General features: G+C 55.7%; 1 protein-coding gene across 9 annotated transcripts in view; it reads right to left on the reverse strand.

Annotated features, from left to right (window-relative positions):
- The window catches only part of R3HDM2 (R3H domain containing 2), a 121,393-nt gene that overhangs the window by 24,178 nt on the left and 80,904 nt on the right, over positions 1 to 16,311 (reverse strand). For 7 of the 9 annotated variants that reach the window (XM_054012944.1, XM_054012945.1, XM_054012946.1 and 4 more), the window contains 8 exons: positions 14,695 to 14,773; positions 13,457 to 13,516; positions 11,240 to 11,380; positions 10,752 to 10,860; positions 8,651 to 8,746; positions 6,314 to 6,345; positions 2,971 to 3,191; positions 17 to 171 (listed from right to left, as the gene is read on the reverse strand). In XM_054012944.1, the coding sequence (XP_053868919.1) occupies positions 17 to 171; positions 2,971 to 3,191; positions 6,314 to 6,345; positions 8,651 to 8,746; positions 10,752 to 10,860; positions 11,240 to 11,380; positions 13,457 to 13,516; positions 14,695 to 14,773 (893 nt within the window). Of the gene's footprint in view, positions 1 to 16; positions 172 to 2,970; positions 3,192 to 6,159; positions 6,214 to 6,313; positions 6,346 to 8,650; positions 8,747 to 10,751; positions 10,861 to 11,239; positions 11,381 to 13,456; positions 13,517 to 14,694; positions 14,774 to 16,311 lie in introns of all 9 variants that reach the window. The other 2 variants (XM_054012951.1, XM_054012950.1) reach the window with 1 other exon arrangement.

Genomic DNA, 16,311 nt, shown 5'->3' on the forward strand with positions numbered 1-16,311 from the left:
CAGAGCTGTGACTCACCGGGGAGATCAGGTGATTACTCATCGCCGGCTGTTGCTGGGGAGTGGGCGGAAGTGCTTGGTGCTGCTGTGGCTGCACAGTGCATGGCAAGAAGCTCCCTCGGCCAGGCTGGGACGCGGAGACTTGGCTGCACGCTTCCGAGGCTAGCGACAGACCTTGAATGGAGAGAGAAGAGGCAGTGTCGGTACCTGGGAGCCGGCTCCCCATCCGCCCCCGGCTGTTTCCTCCGGGCTCATTCATCCATATAAAGACATCTGTGTCTGCATGCCAAATGGAAACCTTCCCCAAGAAAGCTTCTGCTCTGGGAGCGGCGCAGGGACCAACGTGCTCCTAGATCCCGGCAGACGAGGAGCCACTTCCCCTCTCCCTGTCCACACTGCAAGCAGGAGGTGCCACGCGTAGGCAAGCTAGCTCGCTACCACTAGCAGCCCCGGGCTAGCCACGCAAGTGCAACCCTGCCCGGGACCCTACCCACGTACATCTCTGGAGCGCAGGGTAGGCACACCCAGCGCACGCACTCACAGCTTTCTATGGTGCTCAAACGCTGCACTGATGAGTTACATTACAAAATGGTGCTTTCCTGGCCCCCTTTGGTCTGTTCGCGAACTAGTCTAACTGCAGCTTGGCCGGGATCTCACATTCCATGTGTGAAGTGCTTGGCACACCTGGGGGAGCTAATGCGAATATTTTGCTCTGCCTGGCAGCTAAGGTGACCTGACAGCAAGTGTGAAAAATCGGGACAGGGGGTGGGGGGTAACAGGAGCCTATATAAGAAAAAGACCCACAAATCGGGACTGTCCCTATAAAATCAGGACATCTGGTCACCCTACTGGCATCAGAATCTGGTTCAATTCCAACTCTCCTGCTCCTACTGGGTGCAAAAACATGCCCAGAGCCAGGAGCGAGGTCCTTAACTATGCACCTGCGTAGCTTGGGGAAGGAGCCAGGGTAAACAGGAGCGACCTCTGCTGGCTGGAGGTCTCCACAGCACAAAGTGGTCACTATAGAAAAAGCAGCAATTTGATGCGTTCGTTTGGTGGGATAAAATATCACGTGCATGTAACGTGGGGAACGTTTTCCCTCTGGCACTGGGTCAGAGAGGGGCCTCAGCAGAAAGGTGCTGTTGAGAACTGTACAGATGCTTGCACAGAAGGGGAAGATGGAAGGCAATCCCCTTCACAAATAAAGAAGCTAACAATGGGCAATCATCAGAACGAACAAGAGAGGGAAGAAAGGTGTGGACAAAGGTACGCCTCACTGGAGCCCCAGCTCTAAGCAGGGCTAATACGTGGATGATTGAAAGTGACTTGCTCTGCATACTACAGGAAGCAGCAGGGTGGGTATGTGGCGGGGATACATGCTACAGAGTTTAATAATCTCCTCTTCTGCACATTTTCCCGACTTAAAAAGGAGTAAGTCTGCAGAATAATTGCCTAACCCCTGCATGGGCCTCGCAAGCCCACTCATTTGTCAATAGCAGGTTTGGAAAAGGTTGATTTCTTTAATTGCAAGTTACTTTTTTTCAGAGCAAGAAGAAACGGTACTTTCAATTGGTTAGCCAATGTATGAAGTCTGAATCCAAATCAGACCACGTACCCAAGAGATAGCCGCGGGAAAGAGTACGCACAGCTCCCTGCAATCAGAAAGAGCAAGAACAGATCCTCTGCCGTGCCGCTAATCACACGTATTTTCAAACGAGCTCAGCTCCCACCGTTTGTAAATCTAGCCCCAGTTGTGGGTGCTGGGCATGTGAAAATCTAGCCCCAGTTGTGGGTGCTGGGCATGTGAAAATCTAGCCCCAGTTGTGGGTGCTGGGCATGTGAAAATCTAGCCCCAGTTGTGGGTGCTGGGCATGTGAAAATCTAGGCCCAGTTGTGGGTGCTGGGCAGGTGAAAATCTAGCCCCAGTTGTGGGTGCTGGGCATGTGAAAATCTAGCCCCAAACTTTAAGAAAACCTGACCTCACAATGGGATGTGCCCAGTCCTGGAGTTACAAGGTAAAAGCTCCATTGTAAAGGCCACTCTATGCTTTGGAATAACACCCGGCAGATTCTAACGTCAGTTCTTTACTCCTTCACTGGAGCAAGTTGTTGCGATGAAGCCAAACGATGTAAAACTCCACTAACCTAAACTAACTAACGAATCGAAACTCAGCTCAGAGTCTCAGCACAGCCCGATGATAGCAGCTCTTCGGAGGGAGCGTTACAGTGAAGGGGGAAGCAGGATTTCATTCTCCGCTGACTAAGGTTTTTGTCAGTTGCCATGTGGCTACTCGGCCATCACCACTGCATTCAAGTGACGATGAAACCGCAGCTTTCTCCACTGAAAACGCCTGAAAACACCTGGAAATTCAGCACGCTGCTTTTTCTGCCTGTGACATACGGCTGGTCTCTCTAACAAGGAACCAGTCTGAGCGCTGGTAACGCCCCCGGAATGCCCTTAACCGGCATGCTCACCGGGCCAGGGACCAGTGGCAGTTCAGGCCTGTTCACCAAGGCACGGAGGTTGAAATCCGTTATGGTGCATCTGAAACTCTAGCCTGTGATTAGTGGCTCTCTAAGAATTGGCAACATCTGACCTGCTGTTAGGTTAAGTCTGATGAGATCAGCTAATTATCGGCTCCTTCCCCCTGAGAGCAAGAAAAGTGCAGAACGGTTTGCCTTGCCTGGGCAAAGTCCCCTTCCGGCAGTGAGAGCCCGCGGAGGGGGAGGAATGGGTGCCACAGGACCTGCAGGCCCAGGGGATGGGAGCGTGGCACCGCAGGGAACACACACGTGGCTGGGCCAGCTCACCAGTTCCAGTCCCCCCAGGGTGACATGTTAGATAAGGCCCCAGTGTCTGGTAGCTGCCCAGAGATGCATTAGCCCTCCCCAACCTTGCTATTGCACGACACAGGAATCACCAGCTCTGTGCTGTGGGCCTGGGGACAGGGCCCCGGCTCTAGCAAAGCGGTACCTGGCCTGGCCGTCCTGCTGGCGCTGGTCCCGATGCTGTCCCCTCGCGTGAGGATGGAGATGCCGCTGAAGCTGCTGGCTTTAGTGACGGGCGGGCGCAGGTTGCGGATGGAGCTGTCCGAGTCTGTGCTGCTCCACGGCCGGGGCTCCAGCGACTTCAGCTCGCTCTCTGTGCTGCTCTGACGGCTGCCCGAGGCCCGGTTCAGAGCGTCCCGGTTCCCCCTGCAGAGACCACAGCGGTTACACGACCTCTCCCGGCAGAGGGGAGCAGACGAACGAGAGCGAGCGGCAGCAGGTGTTCCGGAGCCCGGCACGCCGACACCAGACACGGGAAATGGGTGGTGCAGGGCTGCGGGAGTCCCCGGGGCTTTCCCAATGGCCTCGCTCGCACGGCTGCTTGGGAACGAACAGCCCAGAGCCCACTGACCCGCTGACAAGCCGCCCCGAGAGCAGGACTGGGCTGGCTCTGGCCAGAGATCCATGCACCCAGCTAACCCCCTCCTCACACAGGAGCTGAAGGGGACGTCTACACTGCAGCTGGGGGCGAGCCTGGGCAGACAGACTCCCGCTGGTGCACTGAAAAGAGCTGGGTGGATACGGCACCGGTGGAGAGTCGGGCTGGCTACCTAAGCTCAAGCCCACCTCTGCTGGTGCTGCTCCGTCCACACCGCTATTTGTAGTGTGCTCGGTCCAGCCCTGTCTGCCTGGGCCGGCAGCCTCGCTCCAGCTGCAGGGCAGACATACCCTAATGGTCAAGCTCTCAGACCCTCCCCTTCTGAGGCAGACACTGGCCTAGACCCCCGTGGGGTCTGTTCCCACGTACACTAACACCCCCCCAGCTCAATGTCCCTTCACTCTGCAGCAGGGCACTCCCGCCGTCCTGCCCCCAGAGGAAGAGTCACCGTGAATGTGAGTGTGACAGCGTGGGGCAGCGGAACCAGAAGCAGTCTCTGGGGAATTGTCACAAACGCCATCCGGCCGGAGAGAGAGGCTTTGCGGGCTCGCCCCGACGCACAATCAGAGCTGAACTAATGGGCATCACCTCGGCCTCTGGGCTGGGAGCCCGGACCCAAGAGGCAAAGAGGGGGAATTGTGCAAAACCAAGAGGGCATGAATGGGTGCCACGAGGCCATGCCGCGGGAGGGGCGGGGCTTTCATTGAGTTGTGTCACCCGTCGGAACACCGGCTCCAGCTGATCGGGATCCCCCCAAGCTGCAGCTGCTCCCCGCCCTGGTGTTTGGCTATGCAGGCTCCAGAACAGAGCCCACCTCCGCTTCCCGGCTCCCAGCCATGGGGCGACACTGCACATTGCACGCGACCCACTGGTACGAGCGGGAGCTCGACGTCTGCAGCAGAGGGGGCGGACTGGTGAAGCCGCAGCACCTTGGGGGGGGGTGGGGCAGTGGGGGCAAATAACCAGCTAAGCAAAGTATAAACAGCTTCTGGACACCACAGCCGGTGCCCTCCGTGGCCCTCGCTTGGCCGACAGCCGGGGAACCGGAGTTGCTTGGTTTCTAACGGCTGAACCGTCCCATTACAGCACGGGCAGGGGCCGGACGAGCTTCCAACACCCCCCCTCCCCACCATCAGCATCCCTCACATCCCATTCGGGATAGGGGAGCCCTTTCGGAGCTACGGAGGAGGGAGTCTCCATTCAATCCTCTGTCGCAATCCCCCCGATTCCTTTGGCCGGGTGAGAACACCTGCCAGCCATCCCAGACCTGACCCTGCCTGGCCCCGATGACCTACAGTGGATAGGTTCCAGATTCTCCCTTGCTAATACCCTGAGCCATTCCGCAGTGCCCACGTCCGAACCCTGCTGCCCAGCAACTGCCCGTCAGTGCTGTCTCCTGCCGTGCCCTCAGCTAGTCTCGCTACAGCTCAAGCTCCGGGAGCATTCATTAGCACCGAGCGCTTCGCAGTGAATCGGTTAATTAACAGCACGAAGAGAACGTTCTGAAACGCTGAACTGGCACCAGGGTTCATTGGACCCTTGCACATTAAGGAGCACAGGGACCTGCCTTTCCCCTGCTGCCCCCACAGCCCTGATGCTCCAGCCCCTCCCGGAACGTCGCTGCCCCGATGGCGGTGGCAGAAAGCCGAGATTACAGGAACTGCCATGTGGGAGGGGATAAAGATTAATCCCAAGCAGCTGTTCGGCTTCTTGGAGCATGCTGCAAGCACAGCGGCCTGAGATGCCACCGCGGCGCTGCACGACAGGTGGGCTCAGCTTCCGTGCCCAAGGGGCCCTGAGGTCTGGCGACGGGGAGTGAGCGAGACAGAGCCGGGCACTGAATGACAGCAGGCGACAGAACCGCCAAGCTCTAGGTCAGTCCAGCTCCCCGCAGACAAGGGCCATGGCCTGCGGGACTGAGGACGTAGGCCCCGAAGTCCTTAGGCCTTCTGAAACTTTGTACCCCCCTCTCTGAAAAGCCCCCGTCACAAGCCGGGCTCACACCTGCAGCCTCCCAGGGACCGGGGAGTGTGCGAATGGGCCATGCACACTCAGCTGTTGCCTAGAGACCCGCTCCTGCCACCCTCCGGCTGCTGGGGGAAACGTAGCTCTGTGTTTGCCTAGGCCAGCAGCTCCCAAACGTTCCTGGTTCACTTACCACCTTCAAACCTGGGGAACAGCCCGGCCGGTGCACCAAGTGCTCACAGCCCTGGCCTGGCCTGTCTGCTCTGCAGGTCCACAGAGCCCTTAGGGGTTTTAATCTGACCCCTTTCATCAGAAGGAACCGTCCGTCCGTTAAAAGAAATCAACCAAAAATGCGGCTGAAGTGGATTCCCTGGGCTCTGTGCAGCAGAGGGGGACGTGTACCGCCAGGGCTCAGCCCCCCCGAACACCACCACGAAACACCGATGCATGTGTGATGAGATGCTAATTTGATCCCTGCTTAGACAGCTGGGGTTTATCACCGTGAGAACGCAGGTGTCAGAGGCAGGTGGGACCATGTGGCTCGTGAAGTGTTATGATCCTACGAGCCTTTCGCTTCCCCTCCTTCCCCTGTGACCCTTCAGCCCTTGTTTGGAATGAATCAGCAAAAACCACTCCGCAGCAATTTAGTTTGGGAGACAAAAAAAACAACGGATGTTGCAAAAGATACGACTCAAAGGACTCCACAAGCAGCCATGCATGGGGCGAGCTCACGCTGCAGAACAACGTACGCAAGAAACCACACAGAGGTACCTAAAAATCTGCCTCCTTTTGTGAGAGCTAGAAGAAAAGCCTTCCTTGGAGAGTCTGTTGGTTAACATCAGAGAAAAGCATTGTTACAGGGTTACCGTGTCCTCCCCTGAGAAAGCTACAGGTGTGGCCGTGAAGCATGCTGGATGGTACTAACCTGCTGTCGTTTAGATATCCGTTCTGACCAGTCTAGTGGAGGGCAGGGTGGAGACGAGGAGGGGAAAAGAAAAAGGAAAATAACTGATAAGGCAGCAGCATTGGCACATTACAAACAAAGGGGCGTCTGAACGCGGAGGGGGCTAGACGGGGCTGGGCTTGGGATCGGGCTGCGTCACGCTCCTGAGTTACTCTGGCTCTCCAAGCCACTGGACACATTGCACTTCTGTCTAGGGTCTTATTCCAGGGCCATCCCCGGAGCATCAGTACCTAGCTCCTTCCTCCCCACGATGCCCCAGCACTCCACAGACCCCCAGTGCTAGAGAGCGCTGGTCTATAAACCGGCTGACACAGCATGGAGAGAAGAAGGGACTCGCTCCCCGTCACACACAGAAGAGAACCCAGGAGTCCTGATCACTCCCTGGCCCTGCTCCAACCACTAGGCAACGCAGCAGTGCTTTCATAGTTCCCACAGTCTCTAGCACGTCAGTGGCTCACACCTGGCAGTGTCGCCCGAGTTCAGCACGTGGCTCCCGACAAGGCATGCTGAACGCTGCGTGCGGAGTCATTCGATTTCCTACTCTCCGCTCAGACGCAGCCCCACCGGCCAGAGGTTGCACGGTCGTTTTCCGAGGGTCACTAGACAATGACTCCCCCGGGCCACCAGCCAGTAGCACTGGCTAGCTCCCGGAGCGCTGTATCCTGCTCTCCACTTGGCCAGAAGCCCGACAGCTCCCAGCAGGGCTTGGCACAGGGTCTCTTCAACGCTCCAGGACCCCTCGGGGGTGTGTGTGTGTGTGTGTGTGGGGCAGGTAAAGCCAGGAGCAAGTTATTAACCAGCCCAGTCGCAGATTAGCATTGGGAACGGTCACTAAATCCAACCCCTCCTGTTTGTCCTGCCCAGGGCATGCTGCTAACAGGCACTGCTCAGCACGGCCTCTATCGCACCACTGCACTGCCCTCGCCCTCACCCCACTTCCACCCTGTAACCTCCCCAGGGGGCCGGATTGCTACCTCCAGCAGTTGCCTCTAGGGAGCAAATTCCTTGAGGAACTTCCACTCCAGGTGGCCACTTAGCAAAAGAAAGAAAAACACCCGCGAACAGCCTCACCCTGGAAGGCGCAGACACGTGGGTGCGGTCAGTATTCCCTCCCCTGCTAGCTTAGCATGGCTACATTAGAAACGGGGGCCAGGAGATTTTGGGTACCCAATTGGAGCCGACTGAAAAGGGCCGGATTCCCAGAGAGTGGGTGCTCTGCCTTGTCTGAAAAGCAGGTGTCAAGTGGGGCCCCCAGAACCCCGCCCATGACACTGCACCTCATATTCATATTACTATGATATGGTTATAGCATAATTATGAGGCATTTCGTGCAAGATCAGTCGTGTGAGGTGCCATTGGAAAAGTGATGATTTGCTGAAGTGCATTATCCTATTTGTGTGCAGGTGTCATTTTTGTCTCTGAAGTTACGGATATTGACTATGGCTCTGTACTTCAAATGTAGTTATGCCTGGGTGACGCCCACTCGGCAAGATGTTTTCAGTCTAGAGAGCTGGTTGGGAAGGGCTCAGTCAGGGCAATGAGCCGCTAGGGAGAACAATAGGCCTCAGGAGAAGCCTATCTCCTACCTGGGGAACCTTCCTGAGAACACGCTACGCAGTCTGTGAGTAATGGCTGCCATGCCTCTACGAGGACATGTGACCAGGCCACATGATGCTGGACTCCATCTTGGGATGTCAGTATTTTCCCACAGTCTGGTCTGGGAACCAAGCTTTGAAACAAAGGGTTCCCGCCATATGCTAAAGCTACATAAGGCAGCGAGTGACATCAGCTGGGGTTCACAAGAAGACTCCTGGAAACACCTGAGGAACAAGGACTGCACTGGGGGAAGTGCTGGACCCAGGCTAAAGGGATTTCTAGCCTGTGAATGAAACACCTGGGGATTCCATGCTGTAAAGCAAGTGCAGCTTGGCCCTTAAGGACAGGATGACCAGATAGCAACTATGAAAAAATGGGACGGGGGTGGGGGTGGGCGGTTTAATAGGCGCCTGTATAAGAAAAGTCCTAAAAATGGTCCCTATAAAAACGGGACATCAGGTCACCCTACTTAAGGTTTCTAACCTAGCGACACTGATCCCGCGCTCAAGAATGACAGGTCAGTGAAATGGCAAACCCACTGCCAGATCCAACCCCCTGAGCCCATACGTCTATTCACATGCCAAAATTATAACAAGCGCGGAGTGGGGGAGAGGGGCAGCTGGCTGGGGCATGGAGGGGCTCCAAAGAAAAAGCACCTTGAGAACCAAGAAGGGGGGAAGCTCTGCTAGCAGCCAGCCTTACCTCTCGGGCAAATATCCGCTCTCTGACCCTCTGATACTCCTCTTCTCTCTCTTCTATTGATTTGCTCCTCCTCCCGTCCTGCAGTGGGATCCTGATCTAGAGTGACAAGCAGAATTGGGCTGGTTAAACGCTGGCTCCACGCACCCTGAGTATAGCAGCAAGGGAAGGCGATGTGGCACAGCGCCCGGGGTCTGCACGGTGCTCTGATAACCCGACACGGTCTCTGCCCCAAACGACTGCTGCTGGCAGGAAACGCTCTGGGGTCTTAATTGGCGCACATGTCCGGGTCGAGCAGAACAGCTCTAGAACATGGTTTAAAAGAGAACTGGATAAATTCATGGCGGTTAAGTCCATTAATGTCTATTAGCCAGGATGGGTAAGGAATGGTGTCCCTGGCCTCTGTTTGTCAGAGGGTGGAGATGGATGGCAGGAGAGAGATCACTTGATCATTGCCTGTTAGGTTCACTCCCTCTGGGGCACCTGGCATTGGCCACTGTCGGTAGACAGGATACTGGGCTAGATGGACCTTTGGTCTGACCCGGTACGGCCGTTCTTACGTTTGGATCAGCTGCCTGGAGAGAGATCACAGCTGCAGATGCCGCTTGTGGCTGGAAAGCGCACTCCTCTGTTGCTAAGGGTACGTCCACCTCAGCGACACATACACGTGCTAGTCTGCTCAAGCCAGTGTGCTAAAAAGAGCAGTTCAACTGCGACAGCACCGACCACCCATCTAGGATCTCAGACAAGGTTCCACTGGGGCAGCTAGTCCATCCTGCTACTTTTAGAGATCTTGCCGAATGAAAACTAGCACGTGTACATCTAGTGGAGCCGGAAATTACACCTCCCAGGTGCAGTGCGGCCGTACCCCAACGCTAAAGGTGGCTGGCGCCATCAGATCCTTCCTGCTTCGAAGCAGAGCCCCACGGCAAGGTACAGCAAGGTTGCAAAATCCAAAGCGTGAAAGCTCCTCCCCCCTCCTGCACACCCTGTTGCTTGGACTCAAGATCTAGGCCTCACGAGAAGCATAGTAGCAAGGCAGGATCTAAGAAGAAGATGGGAGATTGCACTCCCATGCAACGGCAGTTCTCCGTCCCAAGGAGCTAACCATCTAAAACAAGCATCGAAGCAAGGGCTGAGAACACGTCAAGGGCGCTCCTGGGAGGAGAAGGCTACAGCAGAGAGGAGCACGAGACGGCTCGTTAGGAAGGATACCTGCCTCTCGCCAAGTTTGATTTCTTCCAGTTTGTAGCCGGCATCCCAAGCGCAGGCGGGAAGGTGAGCAAGGGGAGGGTGGGCTGCAAAAGCAAACTCTGAGTGGGGCTATGAAGCAGCAGAGCGGGGCTGCCTGGCATGAGGGATCAGGCTGCAGGAAGCCACCAGTGTGGAGCTCCCAGGAGGCGAGGGGTCCCTGAGCACGGAGGCTGCATCACTCCTCTGAGTGAAGGCTCCCTTCTGGCCAGGGACCGAGGGTCCCTGCTGATTTTATTAGCCCGTGTGCAGCTTACTCGTCTGGCCGCCCTGGCGGGGTGGAGGGGTGACTTTGCAACGGCTCAAGCTCACTGTTCATCCAGGGGAATTCCTCGCTACTGCACGGCCCTTGGGGGACCTCTAGCACCCTGGGAGCCGAGCCTGCCTGGCAACATGGTGAGGACTGGGGAAAACCCTGGGGGGAGGGGAAAGCATATTAACTCTGAAAGCTCAATTGGGCAATTCACTGGCAAGGCTGTTAACCATTTCACTGCTGATCATTTAATCAAAGGCCTTTTTTTGAATTCAGCTAAAACTGCTGGCGGGTTGAGGTCCAGTTTGCTGCAGAGTGCCTGGGGATTTGCCTTCCATCCACTAGCCCTGTGCTGCTGGAAGAGACAGTGGGGGCCTCTGTGGCAGTTTCCTGGGAGTACAGCTGTGGAGGGAGACAGCACGGACCCAGGAGGGATTTCAAGCTGCCCCCATGCAAGCAGGAACGTCCCCAAACTCACTGATGAAAACACCGGCGGGTCCCATTTCCAGGCTACCAAGATGCCAAGAGACACTGAGCAAAGCTCAGCAGTTGTCCCTTTGGCTTTCGGAAAGGGCCTGGACACCTCTCACCCAAACTCACCTGATTATCGTCCCGGTCCATGCTGGCGTCGTCTCGCTTTAGGATGAACCTCTGTGGAAAGTCCACGTTCTTCTCGTCTTTGATGTGCTCGGAGAACCTTTGCTCGGGGCTACAGGGAGGAAAGACGCCGTCATGAGGGGCAGGCGAAGGTGAACGGGAACCTTCCCTGTGTTCCTCTGCTGCCAGGCAGGCCTGGGGGTGCGAGGCAGAGGAGGTCAGGGCAGAGGTTCCAGGCTGCAAGCTACGGTGCAGGCAGGCTGGGGCATCAGTGCATTCAAGAAAAGGGAAAGCTCCCACCCATGTCTGCACTTGGATTTGGGAGGGTGGATCTCTAGGCTTCCCCCCTCCCCACACCACTTTAAAGGCCTGTCGGGATGAGGCTGTGAAATATTCCAGGCGTGCTTTGGGGACGGGGTGGGGAGTACGAGGGCGGGGGTTGCTTTGGAGGGGTTTCCCAGCTCTCCCCTCAGCCCCAGGGCTCTCCTTACATCCTGGTGTTACTGGTCTTGTTGATAATGACGGCTTTCCCAGTTTGGTCAACGTTATGGTCCATGCCGAAGTAGGCAGCTACCCTGTGCAAGAGCATCCGGTGATACGAGGTCATCTGCGGGAACTTCTTGAACTGATTGCTGAGAACAGAAGAGGGGACAGAGCCCTTGTATTCAGACTGCGTCAAACAGACCAGACACAAACAGGGGTCAGCCCAGAAAGACCAGGGCCCCGAATCAACAAAGCATTTAAACACGTGCTTCGGTCTCAGCGACTTCACGCGCCAAAGCAGGGGTGGGATGACTCACGGGCTTAACGCTGCTGAACCGGGACCCAAGGGAAGAAAGACCAGCTGTGTGCCCTGGCCCCAATGCACTCTTAACTTTCATCCAGTGCTTCGTGGCTTTGCTGGATTGGGGCCTCAAGTCAGAAGCTGGTTCCAATGGGAGCTGGGTCAAGCATGGAATTCTTTCACCCTGATCTCCTATGTAAAGCCAACTGAGAGCTCCAGCTGACAGCTCCCGACTACACCCGCGGGCTGTGTGAAGGGTGGGAGCGCTCCCCGGAGGGATGGGCCCTCAAGTGCTCTGGGCAGGAACGAGAGGGGAGTAGGACAGGTCGAAAAGCACTCTGGGTTTTGAGCTGCTGCAGAGCAAGAGGAAAACCCTTAGAAAATCCCTGTTATTTCAAATCTACCAAAACAGGAGCATCTTTAAAATGCGTCCTTCAAACAAACAAAGCGGACACGTCCGGTGTCTGTGCGAGAGACAGTTCAGGGCTGGGCACTGAGTTCTCGCTCTGACCTCCAGACAGGGAGGGCACCAGCACAGACGCCTGCCCCTGCACCCCAGCTCTGCCCTGCAAGGGGCAGCTCTGGGGGCGAGAGGGTAATGGGTCTGCCTTGCACCCAGGCTTCTCTGCGGATAAGCTCCTGCCAACAGCTGAGCTGGCCATTGTGACATGGGCCCCGGGAACCGGCCTGGGACCCAAACTCATTTCACACAGTTGGTGCTTTCAGTCACTATGACCTGGTCTGGATTGGAGCAGCAGCTTGTTCCATGCCCAGGAACGGGCCAGGGGCTGGCCTGCAGACCTGTGCTCAATTCCCTGTTCTGCCTTCAATTACCAACTCACCCGCCGTACAGACAAACCTCTTACCTGGGTTTTCCAGGTGTTTCAAGCCCAGGCGAGCTTACACGGCTAGGGAGCGGGGTTAGAGTTCGAGTCTGCTTTAACCTGCCCATTTTGCAGTGAGGACAGTGGCTAAGTCTCTCAAGCGTGGATAGTCCTCCAATGCTGCCACCTCCCTCCCTCCCCCCAGGGAGTCTCCCCCAAAGGACAGACAAGTTACCCTGGAATTGACACAAGTGACTGGGAAAGAATCCTAGAGCGTCTCAGGACAAAGACTCATGGGATATGCCCCAAGCCTCACCCAAGCAAATGCAGAACCAATGAGGACCCAGCAATTCGGAGAGGGCTTTGCTGTGAGGATGCTCGCACCCAGGCTAGGCTGAGCAGGGAGCCAGACATCCAGATTAACTGGGCAGTGAAGACAGACCCTGAAGTGTCTCTGTGCCTTAGTTCCCCACAGGGCCGGCTCTTCTGTTTTGGCCGCCCCAAGCAGCGCTCCGAATTGCCGCCGCGGACGGCGGGGGCAGTCCGTGTGTGCCTTTAGGGCAGCACGCGCGTTTCTGCGGCAGCGTCTGTCTTCAGCCGGAAGACAGAAGCTGCCGCCAAATTGCCGCTGCGGGCAACTGAACATAGAAGCTGCCGCCGAATTGTCGCCGCCGCGGAAACGCGCGGGCTGTCCTACGGCACACAAACTGCCCCCGCCGTCTGCGGCGGCAATTCAGCGCGCTGCTTGGGGGCAAAAACACACGGACTGCGGCCCCTTGCAGATTGCCGCCCCAAGCACCTGCTTGGAAGGCTGGTGCCTGGAGCCGGCCCTGGTTCCCCATCTGTGAAACTGGGGGAACAGCCGTGCCCTGCCACCCAGGACTGTGGGAGGATAAACAGCCTCATTCAATGTTGTCAAGTGCTCAGATCCGGTGGCAATGGGAACCGTAGAGCACGGCAGATGGAACTGGCTGTTTTCAAACCGCTCGCTTATCAGATATGTGTGAGCCTTGTTCTCTTCCCCCGTCAGAGTGAGAGCGCCTCCTCCTTCCCAAGTCACCAACCAGCTTTGCTTCATGCAAACTCCGCTGGCCACTTACTTGTTATCGCTAATGAATTCCAGAATCTCCTGTTCTAACTTTAGCAGCATCATTCGATCCCTGTCCAGAAAAAGTGGGGAGGAGAAGAATAAACCAATCAATCACATTTCGAAGAGGAGAGAAGAACGCAGCTCGCTTCGAGAATTGCAGATTAACACTCCCTCCACCCCTGAGAAACAGAAAGCGCCTGGCATTAGCAAAGCTCCAGGTTATTAAACACGCAGGCTTCGCCCTCCCTCCGCTGCAGAGTATAAAAAATACAGAATCAATGATGAGGCAAGTTTTTCTGTTCACGGCGATCCATTGCTGCATGATGACTGTTTCTGGGATCCTTAGATCCTTGCGCCAGTGGTGGCCGTACAGATAGAAACGGCTTGTTATTTTTATGCCTAACCAGTGCTTGGCAGTCGGTCTGATATTGTTTATTACGGACATGGTGGCAGGCGCTCTACAGACAGGTCTTTGATAGCTCCTTAGAGGAGGGATTTGAGAGCAATTAAGGCTCCCTTCCTGCCTGTATTCAAACCAATTATTTTTCCTCCCTCAATTTGAATCCATAATGCACAAGCGTGTCTGTTTCACTAGCCTGCAATAATGAAATGACTGCTCCTCCTGCCTGGGTTTATCAACCTTCTACTGGGGGCCAAGTCCCCCTGAACTTCCAGATGTGAAACCCACCACCAGGGGGGTTGCGATTTCTGACAGCCCCCCCGCCCTGCATTTTGTCTGCAGTCATGCAAACCCTTCCCTTAATCCAGGGGTGGCCAACCTGAGCCTCAGAAGGAGCCAGAACTTACCAATGTACATTGCCAAAGAGCCACTCAGCAGCCCCCCATCAGCTCCCCTCCCCCCATGCTGCCTGCTTGCTGTGATCAGCTGTTTTGCATGTGCAGGAGGCTGGGGGGGGGGGGGGAGGAGGGAGGGCACAGCACGTTCGAGGGAAGGGACAGGGGCTTTGGGGGAAGGGGTGGAGTGGGGGCAGGGCCTGTGGCAGAGCCAGGGGTTGAGCAGGGAGCAACCCCCCCCCCCCCGCACATTGGAAAATTGGTGCCTGTAGCTCCAGTCTGAGAGTCTGCACCTGTACAAGGAGTCGCATATTAACCTCTGAAGAGCTACATGTGGCTCCGAAGCCACAGGTTGGCCACCCCTGCCTTAATCCCTGGAGTGTGGAGCATCGGTCAACAGCATCTTCCTCCCTCCGCTCAATCAACCGGTGGTTTTACCATCTTGCGACCTACCTTGGATTTTTTTTCAGTGTATTTACTAAAAATTCATGCAAATCTATTCCAGTGGAGTCTGTGTATTCTTGGCTGGAATCTGAAACAACAACAGAACAGATTAAGGGAAGCATCCTGTCTTTTTCTTCAGAGCGTATTCAGCCCCTAGGACTGCTGGTCCTGATCCAGGACTGGGGCGTCTAAGTGCTACGGAAACACAATTCTCCCTAGACCAGGCAGCACAAATGGGAAGTGATGGGATTCCTGGGGCTCAATGTCACGGCCAGCGCGAGTGCGCACGAAGCCACTGAAGTCAATGGAGCAGACTCTGCTTAGAGCGAGAGAAATTAGCCCTAGATGATCAGTTTAAAGATTCTTACTACTAGCTGTTGTCACAGAGTGTGGGGGAGTCAGGTCCATCTTGGTGGGCAGGGAGCCCAGACTCTGGTGCTGGGGCTCCCTCCGTTTCCCCAGCCAGCTCTAAACTAAAACTCTCCAGCCCCTCCTCTGGATTTTGTCTCTTTCCCCACCAGGAGGCCACCTGATCTCTTTGTTCTCCAACACCTTCAGTTGGAACCTTGCAGGGGAGGGGCCCAGGCCATCAGTGGCCAGAAGACAAGATGTCCCATTGTCTTGCAGACCACATCACCCCTGCCCTCTAGGGCTCTGCAACAATCATACACCCTTATCCCACCACCTAGATACTTAAGAAATGCATAGGGGAAACTGAGGCACACATACAGTATTCAGAGAAAACATTAAGAACATTCCCACTTCGTCACAGCCGTTCAAAAGGAAGGGAGACTGATCTTGTGATTACAGCACTTGACAGGGACCCAGAACACCTGGGTTCAATTCCTGGCTCTGCCACACACTCCTTCCACCATCGTGAGCAAATCACAGAATTGCTCTGTGCCTCAGTTTCCCTAGCTGTAACATGGAGGGGGTGATAGTTCCCTAAACCCAAGGGCGGTGGGAAGATTAAAACATGAATACACATCAGATGATCTGGTCACCGGGGCCCTGTAAGAACCCACAAAGACCCAGAATAAAACAGTTTGCGAAGCATTGCAAACAACAATTAGAGAAGGGAACGGGGAACGTTTTCATTCTAAAAATCTATTTAACATTCAGAGAAATAAAAATCTTCATGCAAAAGTTAAGGAGGCTGAAAAGAAATCTGCAACAGCCCGATGTTCTCAGTGCCTCCCCCTCCCCCGCTACACTGTTAAACAGGTCACCCCCCTGGGCAGTGCTAGTGGGATGCCCTCTAGTGCCCAAACGTGGACGCTTAGAAGCCTTCCACGTTGTGACGAACTGGGCCTGTTCTCACTGTGGTCTGTGAATGCTGACAGGGGAGTGTGGCTGGAATAGTCTGCATTGGAGGATGGGAGACAGCCCGAGGGCGCATACCTGAGTGTGTAACATGAGAACCCAGGAAGGGGTTGAAGGCCAGGTGACTCCTTAGCCCGGGAAACTGAACAAAGGCTGTGGGAGGGGTCGCTGAAGCCAGAGTGTGGGAAGCAGGCTGGAGAGATGGCTGGGAGGCAGAGATGGCTCTGACCTCCCAAGGGGGGCTGGGCTGGGATGCCTTGGGACCCCAAGATGGACCTAACTGAGGGGGTCCCTGTTGTCTGT

This window comes from Malaclemys terrapin, chromosome 23 (assembly GCF_027887155.1).
Source record: "Malaclemys terrapin pileata isolate rMalTer1 chromosome 23, rMalTer1.hap1, whole genome shotgun sequence".
NCBI classification, from domain to species: domain Eukaryota; kingdom Metazoa; phylum Chordata; order Testudines; family Emydidae; genus Malaclemys; species Malaclemys terrapin.